We start from the raw sequence: 11149 nt of genomic DNA on the forward strand, positions 1-11149 counted from the left end.
ATCAACAACAAAACAATGGTAATTGGGAGAACAATAATCAAAACAACAACTGGGGCAATCAGAACAACAATTAAGGTAACCAAGGGCATTGGAATGGTAATAACAACAATTGGGGCAACAATAACAATCAAGGTGGATGGAACAATGGGAACCAAGGAAACCGGGGGCAAGGCTTTCAAAGGCCCCCAATGTACCAACAACCAAACAATCCACCCCCTTCCCTTCTCAAAGTCCTAGTTCTTCGGGTAATGAAATGGGTAGAATTGAAATGATGTTCGAACAAATGATGAAAAGACTGCGGATTCTGATGCGCAATTGGCTTCTCACAATACTTCAATTAGGAATTTGGAGGTGCAAATAGGCCAAATCTCTCAATCATTGAATACTCGCCCGAATGGTGCTCTACCAAGTGATACGGTAGTGAACCCAAAGGGTGGGAACAATCATATCATGGCGGTTACAACACGAAGTGGGAGAGGCGGTGATATGAATGCCTCGAAACAAAAGCAAGTTGTTGATGATGATGTTGAGTTGCAAGAGGATGTGGTTCCTTTGGTAGTTGAAGATGTGGTTGATGACAATGTGAACAATGAAGTGAGGATTGACAATAATGAAACTGAGGTGGAAACTCAATCGGCCGTGAACCCGTCTAGGGAGCACGTAATTGACATGCCGGAGCCGGTTGTGCCAAAAGCCAAGGCACCTTTGCCTAGGCCACCTCCCCCTATCCTCAGAGGCTAGCCAAGCAGAAAAGTGAGAATCAATTCAAAAAGTTCATCGACATGATGAAGAGCTTATCCATCAACGTGCCTCTGGTGGAGGCTTTGGAGCAAATGCCTGGTTATGCTAAATTCATGAAGGATTTGGTTACAAAGAAAAGATCAATGGACTGTGAAACTATCAAGATGACCCACCAAGTCAGTGCCATAGTACATTCAATGGCCCCAAAATTAGAGGATCCTGGTGCTTTCACTATCCCCTGCACTATTGGTACTACAGACTTTGCCAAAGCTTTATGTGATCTTGGGGCGAGCATCAATTTAATGCCCTTCTCAGTTTTCAAGACTTTGGGTATTGGGCCTCCGAGGCCAACTTCCATGCGACTACAAATGGCAGACTGATCTAAGAAGCGACCATTGGGTATTGTTGATGATGTGCTCGTCCGGGTGGACAAATTCATCTTGCCAGCTGATTTTGTGATATTGGATTGTGAGGTAGATTATGAGGTCCCGATATATTAGGGAGACCTTTCCTTGCTACGGGGAAGGCTCTAGTGGATGTGGAAGCAGGGGAACTCACTTTCAGGGTAGGTGATGAAAAGGTAGTGTTTCATGTGTGCAAGTCAATGAAGCAGCCAAATTGTACCGAAGTGTGCTCATTTGTGGATTTAGTCACAGCTGTGATAATTGATGATACCAATGCAATGATCAATGTTGAAGACCCTTTGGAGGCCGTATTGTTGAATTTGGATATCAATGATGATGCGGGCCGAGTGGAGTGCGTGAATCCTTTACATGGGATGGGCTCTTATTCTTATGAGCCTAGGAAACTTTCTTTGGATCTTAAAAATCGGAAGACGCCTCCAACAAAGCCTTCAATCGAGGAACCCCCGGTGTTGGAGTTGAAGCCATTACCTCCACACCTCAGGTATGAATTCTTGGGCTCTAATTCAACTTTATCAGTCATTCTTTCCTCTTGTCTTACTAACATGCAGGTAGATGCCACGTTGGCGGTGCTCAAAAAGCGGAAAAAGGCAATTGGATGGACTTTGGCCGATATACGGGGAATAAGCCCCGCATTTTGCATGCACAAGATTATTTTTGAGGATGATGCAAGGCCCTTCTTGGAACATCAAAGGAGGCTCAATGAGGCAATGCAAGAAGTGGTGAAGAAAGAAGTGATCAAGTGGCTAGATGCAGGTGTGGTGTATCCAATCTCCGATAGCTCATGGACTTCTCTGGTGCAATGTGTGCCGAAGAAAGGTGGGATGACTGTGGTGACAAATGACAACAATGAACTTATTCCCACTCGGACGGTTACCGGATGGCGGGTATGCATGGACTACCGGAAGCTAAACAAGGTTACCCGCAAGGATCATTTCCCTTTGCCATTCCTTGACCAAATGCTTGATCGCCTTGCGGGGCGAGCCTTTTATTGCTTTTTGGATGGATATTCGGGTTATAATAAAATCTTAATTGCTCCAGAGGACCAAGAGAAGACCACATTCACCTGCCCATATGGTACATTTGCTTTTTCTCGGACGCCGTTCGGGTTGTGCAATGCTCCCGCGACCTTCCAACGATGCATGATGGCTATTTTCACCGACATGGTGGAAGATATTTTGGAGATCTTTATGGATGATTTTAGTGTGGTTGGTGATTTGGTTCTCTTGTTCAATTCCCGGTTACGTCTATTTCCGGGAAAGCTTAAATCAAAATGGAGTGGACCGTTTGAAGTTGTGTTGGTGACCCCCTTTGGTGCTCTTGATTTGAAAAACAAAAATGGTGAAGTCTTTAGAGTGAATGGGCACCGTGTCAAGCATTATCTTGGGAAGTTTGATGATAGCCATGTGGTGGTTGTTGTTCATTTCAAATGATTGGATGGTAACATGCGTCGTGCCGCGACGTTAAATCGGGCGCTTCTTGGGAGGCAACCCATGTGTTTTTCTTTTTGTTTTCTTTGATTTTCTTTGTAGTATAGGATGAATTTTTGGGCTAACTGGTTGTGAGATGTTACAGGATTGAGTTGATGCAGTGCAGGACATAATTGACAAGTTGCACAGGTCTCTGAAGTTTCCAGTACGGCCGCACTACCATTTTGTGCGGTCCGCACCGGTTAAGGGTGACAAAATTGCTCTCTGAAGTTTTCCACCGCCACCGCGGTTGATTTGGTGCGGTCCACGGTGGACCACCGCGGTCGCGGTCCATTTGTGCGGACCGCGGTGGGTTACTGAGTTAAGCTGGAATAAAATAGCCCAGTGCGGACCGCGGTTCATTTTATGCGGTCCACACTGGTAGTGAGAATGGGCCCCAGGGTTTTTTCTATAAATAGACCTTGAGGGGCTCCTTTTACCCTTTTCGCGAATTTGAACCTCAGAGTAATTAAACACTGTTCATCCTCTTCTTTGATCGTAATTGCTTGCTTGCTTTGCTTTGATTCAATTCATCTCAATATCTGGTACATCAATCTTCCATCTCACTTGTTAATTTTGTCAATTTTAGTTAATTTTCATTTTTCTTAGTTCTTATTTTCTCCTTCTCCCGTATTTTCTTAAATTGTTAGGTTAGGTTAGTTAGCTTTTTGATTTTTCTATACTTTGTTAGTTTAATAGACTGGGTAAACATTTAGGGACATAAATTAGGGACCAAATTGACCTTAATTGCAAAATCTAATGAACCCTAGTTTAGTGCCAAAACTGGGTACCCTGTGCGGACCGCGGTCAACTTTGTGCGGTCCGCGGTGTCCCAGTGCGGTCCGCGATACCATTTTATGCGGACCGCGATGGTGGAAGCTGAACATCTGAACTTTGGGCAGTGCGGCCGCGGTACATTTTGTGCGGCCCGCACTGCCTGAATACAGAGAGTGGGTAGTCTGACCCCCACCTCTGTGCGGACCGCGGTCATTTTTGTGCGGTCCGCGGTGGCCTCAGTGCGGCCGCACTACCATTTTGTGAAGTCCGCACTTGGCCACTCCTGCAACATTTTCATTTGTCTGCAACACTGTTTTATGTGAACCCACTGATACTAACAAGTGATTTGAATTGTGTTTGCAGACAATGGTTAAACAACGAGGAGGAAAAGGATCAAAACAACCCGGGAAAGGTGAATCCTCCCGGGGGGCAAAGGAAAGAAGATGATCAAACTCACTCCCCAAGCTCGGGAAAACATAAAAAAGACCAGAAAACTAATCAAAGCTGCAGACAGAGCTGTTTCCCATTCCTCGGGGAGTGAGTATCAACCATCCAGGGAAATTTCTTCAGACTCCGTGCCAGAATATGTTGAAGACTGGCCGGAGATTTAGGCTAAGAGATACCCCTCCACCACCAACCACTGCCCAAGCACCAGAGCATGTTCCCACTGAGTCGTCTGAGGGCTCAGCAGCCGGCAGTGGTGAATACTCCACCTCCCCCACAGCTTCATTATCCGGGGAGAGTGCAGACAGAGGTGAGGAGGAGGTACAAGGGGATGAGGAGATAGCTGAGGGTGGTGAGCCTCAGGTGGGAGGAATTTCCCGAACTAGAAAGCCTGAGGTTTGGCGAAATAGGTTCCTGAGTGAGGTAGCGTACCACAAATTTAGGGAGTGGTGGCCGGTGAGAAAGTTGATACCGGAGCGGATTTTCATTGACAAATATCTATTACCCCACAACCCTGACGTGCAAAGACAATTCAGAACTAGAGTGGGTTAGGAGTACTTTTTAGATGACTGTGTGGATGCCAACGAACACATGGTCAAAGAGTTCTATTGCAATGTAGCCCACATCAAAAAGGGCTCCAAAGTGACCAAGGTTCGCAACAAGACAGTGTTGTTTGATGGGAAATACCTCAACGAATACTTGGGTTTCAATGAGGAGGATGAAGCTTTGTACATGGTGAAGTTGGAGATGGGCGAGGAGGTCCGTCCATGGTTAGCTCAGTACCTGGCAATCCCAGGTACCGTTCCTGATTGGTTGACTGCTGGGGTCAAAATATTGCGGAGGACCTTAAACTTTGAGGCGAGGGGTTGGGAGACATTTGTTTGCAGCCGGTTGGATCCTACTACACATGACCAGACCCTTCCTTTCCACCGGGCTGTTTTGGTTGCTTCGATTATGGCAGGATACCCCATAAATGTGGGGAATGTGATGTCCCGCATTATCTCATTAGTGGGAGAAGAGCATGACCGGAACTACCCTTTCCCGAGCACCCTCACTATGTACTTTCGGGACTTGGAGGTGGACAAGAAGCCCTACGACGTCAAGGTCAAGGCGACAGTCTCGTTGTCCTGGTATAGCTTGAAGGGGAATGACAACCCCAAGGACAAGAACTACAAAGCCCTACTTCTGCCCCAACTGGCCAGTCTGAAGAGCCAGTTGTGGTAGAGGTCCCTGCTGAGCCTACCTCCATTTCTGCTGATATGCCTCCTGGACCTTCCACATCTTCAGCCATTCCTCCTGGACCTTCCACATCAGCAGGCCCGGAGATCTCATCTAGTCGGGCCCATCCTATCACTACCCACCGGCTGAGCCAGGCCCTACTAAGTATAAACAACTGGATGCAGACTGCCTCGTCCAAGCTGTCCACATTGACTACTACTGTAGCGGCTCAGTCAGCTCCCCCAGCCCCACAGGTACCCCCAGTCGATCGAGGATACGCTCAAAGAGATACTTGAGAACCAGAAGAAGATCCTCACCACTCAGGCTGCGCTCTCAAAGGCAGTGGATTCACATAGCAAGGCTCTCAAGGAGCTTGCTAAGGAGCATAGGAAGTTGCGGAAGACACGAGCCTCCAAGGAGTCCGTGAAGGAGCTGCGGGCAGATGTTGATAGATTGAAGGCAGACCAGCTACCTTTGGACCTGTTGCTTGATGATCCAGTCCCGCAGCTCATCCACAGCCGGAGCAGACCCAGAGGCCTCCGAAGAGGAGGAGGACGATCCCTAGAGCAGATGATGCCATCATCCAGTTGGCGGACCCACCGGAGGCTTCCTCCAGTCAGCCACAGGATGTACCAGTTCCAGAGCCTGTCCAGGTCGAGGCCCAGGTCCCAGTAGTAGCAGAGCAAACCACTGGGAACCAGTCTGAGGTTCCCGATCACACATAGGACACAGGGACCACCCATGTTCCTATGCAGACAGACACGGCTTAGGGAGCCTTCTATATCCTTTTTCTATAATTTTGGTGCTTATTTAGACTAGTTGGCATTGGGGACAATGCCAGCTTTCATTTGAGGGGGTGAGCCCTACATTTTGATGACTGTATATATTGATATTTTTATGCTTTCTTGACTTTTCACATTTGGTCTGTATATAATTTGATATTATCGCACTTTTATTTCACTTTTGGTCTGTATATAAAGTTACATCATATTGTGTATATTCATCCCCCCTTGTATATTCAAATCCCCTCTTGTATATATTTATTCTGTTTTCCACAAAATTTTTCGTTTTTAGCTTCTTATTTGTGATTCGTAGCTTCTTGTTTTCGGAGTTTTCAATAAACCTTTGGTTTTCTTAATGCCACGGTTCTTTCCAAAGTTGGAATGTTGTATGAACCGGGTGGCTCTTCCCAATGATGGATGGCGTGACAACCTTCTTAAGGGTTCGAGTCCATTTTTCTTTNAACAATGAACTTATTCCCACTCGGACGGTTATCGGATGGCGGGTATGCATGGACTACTGGAAGCTAAACAAGGTGACCCGCAAGGATCATTTTCCTTTGCCATTCCTTGACCAAATGCTTGATCGCCTTGCGGGGCGAGCCTTTTATTGCTTTTTGGATGGATATTCGGGTTATAATCAAATCTTAATTGCTCCGGAGGACCAAGAGAAGACCACATTCACCTGCCCATATGGTACATTTGCTTTTTCTCGGATCCCGTTCGGGTTGTGCAATGCTCCGGCGACCTTCCAACTATGCATGATGGCTATTTTCACCGACATGGTGGAAGATATTTTGGAAGTCTTTATGGATGATTTTAGTGTGGTTCGTGATTCATTTGAAGAGTGTTTGAGAAATTTGGATAGAGTCTTGGCCCGATGTGAAGACATAAATCTCGTTCTTAATTGGGAAAAATGCCACTTCATGGTTGAAGAGGGCATAGTGTTGGGCCACAAAATTTCTAAGCATGGGATTGAAGTAGACAAAGCCAAGATTGAGGTGATTTCAAGGCTTCCTCCCCCCACTTCTGTCAAGGGGGTGAGGAGTTTTCTTGGGCATGCAGGGTTCTACCGGCGATTTATCAAGGATTTTTCGAAGGTAGTGAATCCTCTTTGCAAGTTGCTAGAGAAAGATGATAAGTTTGTGTTTGATGAGAAATGCATGGAGGCCTTTGGACTCCTTACGCATAAGTTGACTACCACCCCGATCATTACCGCTCCAAATTGGAGTTTGCCTTTCGAGATCATGTGCGATGCAAGTGATGTTGCGGTTGGGGTTGTGTTGGGTAAAAAAGTGAACAAAATGTTTCATCCCGTGTACTATGCAAGCAAGACTATAAATGAAGCTCAAAGGAACTACATGATGACGGAGAAGGAATTGTTGGCTATTGTGTTCGCCATGGAAAAATTTCGGCCATATCTTATGGGAGCCAAAGTCATAGTGCACACCGATCATGCCGCCCTTAGGTATTTCATGACAAAGAAAGACTCCAAGGCAAGGTTGATGCGATGGGTGTTACTTCTTCAAGAGTTTGATTTGGAGATAGTGGACCGTAGAGGTAGTGAAAACCAAGTGGCGGATCATTTGCTCCGCTTGGAGGAGGAAGGTAGGCCGTGTGATGGCCTAGAGATCAATGACACATTCCCCGATGAGCAACTACTTTCTGTGTCGATGTGTGATATGCCATGGATTGCGGACATTGCTAATTTCCTTGTGACTGGCATCATCCCGTGTGAACTCTCTTCTAACCAAAGGAAGAAGCTCAAACGGGATAGTTTGGACTTCTATTGGGACGAGCCATACTTGTTCAAGATTTGCACCGACGGAGTCATCCGGAGGTGTGTACCTGAGGAGGAGCAATTTAGCATTCTAGAGGCTTGTCATTCCTTCCCCTATGGTGGCCATCATGGAGGAGCGAGGACGGCTTCGAAAGTTCTGAGTTATGGTTTTTATTGGCCAACCTTGTTCAAAGATGCAAGTGATCTAGTAAAAAGATGTGATCAATGTCAACGAGTGGGCAGGATTTCCAAGAAAGATGAGATGCCTCTAAACACCATTCTTGAAGTTGATGTCTTTGATGTATGGGGTATCAATTTTATGGGCCCTTTTGTAAGCTCGTGTGGAAACACCTACATTCTTGTGGCGGTTGATTATGTCTCAAAATAGGTTGAGGCCGTGGCCTTGCCCAATAATAAAGCTAGGAGTGTGGTGGCATTTCTGAAGAAGAGTATTTTCACAAGGTTTGGTACACCTCGGGCAATTATTAGTGATGGAGGATCGCATTTTTGTAATAGAGTTTTTGATGCCTTGCTTTCCAAGTATGGTGTCAACCACAAAGTGTCTACGCCTTATCATCCTCAAGAAGTGGCCAGGTGGAAGTGTCTAACAGGTAGATCAAGAGCATTTTGTCCAAGACCGTCAATGCCAATAGGACCGATTGGTCTGAAAAGTTAGATGATGCTCTATGGGCTTACCGGATCGCTTACAAGACCCCAATTGGTATGTCGCCGTACCGGTTGGTGTTTGGGAAAGCATGTCATTTACCAGTGGAGTTGGAGCATAACGCCATGTGGGCTTTGAGGAAGCTTAATCTTGAGTGCGATGTTGTGGCCAATCTTCGTGTTGAACAACTCAATGAACTTGATGAATTCCGGTTCCATGCCTACTCTAGTTCGTCCTTGTATAAGGACAAGATGAAGTACCTTCATGATAAATATGCTCGTGGAAAGGAGTTCAAGGTTGGTGATTTGGTTCTCTTGTACAATTCTCGGTTACGTCTGTTTCCGGGAAAGCTTAAATCAAAATGGAGTGGACTATTTGAAGTTGTGTTGGTGACCCCTTTTGGTGCTCTTGATTTGAAAAACAAAAATGGTGAAGTCTTTAGAGTGAATGGGCACCGTGTCAAGCATTATCTTGGGAAGTTTGATGATATCCATGTGGTGGCTGTTGTTCATTTCAAATGATTGGATAGTAACATGCGTCGAGCGATGACGTTAAATCAGGCGCTTCTTGGGAGGCAACCCATGTGTTTTTATTTTTGTTTCCTTTGATTTTCTTTGTAGTATAGGATTGATTTTCGGGCTAACTGGTTGTGAGATGTTACAGGATTGAGTTGATGCAGTACAGGACATAACAAAAAAATTGCACAGGTCTCTGGAGTTTCCAGTGCGGTCGCACTACCATTTTATGCGGTCCGCACTGGTAAAGGGTGACAACAATTGCTCTCTGAAGTTTTCCACCACGTCCGTAGTTGATTTGGTGCGGACCGCGGTGGACCACCGCGGTCGCGCTCCATTTTATGCGGACCGCGGTGGGTTACTGAGTTAAACTGGGATAAAATAGCCCAGTGCGGACCGCGGTCCATTTTGTGCGGTACGCACTGGTAGGTGAAAATGGGCCCCAGGGTTTTTTCTATAAATAGACCCTGAGGGCCTCCTTTTGCCCTTTTCGCGAATTTGAACCTCGGAGTAATTAAACACTGTTCATCCTCTCCTTTGATCGTAATTTCTTGCTTGCTTTGCTTTGATTCAATTCACCTCAATACCTGGTACATCAATCTTCCTTTTCACTTGTTAATTTTGTCAATTTTAGTTAATTTTCATTTTTCTTAGTTCTTATTTTCTCTTTCTCCCGTATTTTCTTAAATTGTTAGGTTAGGTTAGTTAGCTTTTTGACCTCAATACCTGGTACATCAATCTTCCTTTTCACTTGTTAATTTTGTCAATTTTAGTTAATTTTCATTTTTCTTAGTTCTTATTTTCTCCTTCTCCCGTATTTTCTTAAATTGTTAGGTTAGGTTAGTTAGCTTTTTGATTTTTCTCTACCTTGTTAGTTCAATAGACTGGCTAAACATTTAGGGACATAAATTAGGGACCAAATTGACCTTAATTGCAAAATCTGATGAACCCTAATTTAGTGCCAAAATTGGGCACCCTGTGCGGACCGCGGTCAATTCTGTGCGGTCCGCGGTGTCCCAGTGCGGTCCGCGATACCATTTTGTGTGGACCGCGATGGTGGAAGCTGAACATCTGAACTTTGGGCAGTGCGGCCACGGTACATTTTGTGCGGTCCGCACTGCCTGAATACAGAGAGTGGGTAGTCTGACCCCCACCTATGTGCGGACCGCGGTCATTTTTGTGAGGTCCGCGATGGCCTCAGTGCGGCCGCACTACCATTTTATGCGGTCCGCACTTGGCCACTTCTACAACATTTTCAGTTGTCTGCAACACTATTTTATGTTAACCCACTGATACTAACAAGTGATTTGAATTGTGTTTGCAGACAATGGTTAAACAACGAGGAGGAAAATGATCAAAACAACCCGGGAAAGGTGAATCCTCCCGGGGGGCAAAGGAAAGAAGATGATCAAACTCACTCCCCAAGCTCGGGAAAACATAAAAAAGACCACGAAGCTAATAAAAGCTGCAGACAGAGCTGCTTCCCATTCCTCGGGGAGTGAGTACCAGCCGTCAAGGGATATTTCGTCAGACTCCGTGCCAGAATATGTTGAAGACTGGCCGGAGAGATTCAGGCTAAGAGATACCCCTCTACCATCACCCACTGCCCAAGCACCAGAGCATGTTCCCACTGAGTCGTCTGAGGGCTCAGCAGCCGGCAGTGGTGAATACTCCACCTCCCCCACAGCTTCATTATCCGGGGAGAGTGCAGACAGAGGTGAGGAGGAGGTACAAGGGGATGAGGAGATAGCTGAGGATGGTGAGCCTCAGGTGGGAGGCATTGCCCGAACTAGAAAGCCGGAGGTTTGGCGAGATAGGTTCGTAAGTGAGGTAGCGTACCACAAATTTAGGGAGTGGTGGCCGGTGAGAAAGTTGATACCGGAGCGGAGTTTTACTGACAGAGATCTCTTACCCCACAACCCTGACGTGCAGAGACAGTTCAGAACTAGAGTGGGTTGGGAGTAGTTTTTAGATGACTGTGTGGACGCCAACGAACACATGGTCAAAGAGTTCTATTGCAATGTAGCCCACATCAAAAAGGGCTCGAAAGTGACCAAGGTTCGCAACAAGACAGTGTTGTTTGATGGGAAATACCTCAACGAATACTTGGGCTTCAATGAGGAGGATGAAGCTTTGTACATGGCGAAATTAGAGATGGGCGAGGAGGTCCGTCCATGGTTAGCTCAGTACCTGGCAATCCCAGGTACCGTTCCTGATTGGTTGACTGCTGGGGTCAAAATATTGCGGAAGTCCTTGAACTTTGAGGCGAGGGGTTGGGAGACATTTGTTTGCAGCCGGTTGGATCCTACTACACATGACCAGACCCTTCCTCTCCACCGG

At 46.2% G+C, this 11149-nt stretch overlaps 1 protein-coding gene across 1 annotated transcript in view; it reads left to right on the forward strand.

Moving 5' to 3' along the window:
- Positions 590–11149, forward strand: part of LOC109232481 — a 29053-nt gene continuing 18493 nt past the window's right edge. The window contains exons 1-4 of the mRNA XM_019398253.1: positions 590–594; positions 1546–1885; positions 1979–2080; positions 6387–7562. Of these exons, the coding sequence (XP_019253798.1) occupies positions 590–594; positions 1546–1885; positions 1979–2080; positions 6387–7562 (1623 nt within the window). The remainder of the gene's footprint in view (positions 595–1545; positions 1886–1978; positions 2081–6386; positions 7563–11149) is intronic.

Source organism: Nicotiana attenuata, chromosome 9 (assembly GCF_001879085.1).
Source record: "Nicotiana attenuata strain UT chromosome 9, NIATTr2, whole genome shotgun sequence".
In the NCBI taxonomy this organism is placed as follows: domain Eukaryota; kingdom Viridiplantae; phylum Streptophyta; class Magnoliopsida; order Solanales; family Solanaceae; genus Nicotiana; species Nicotiana attenuata.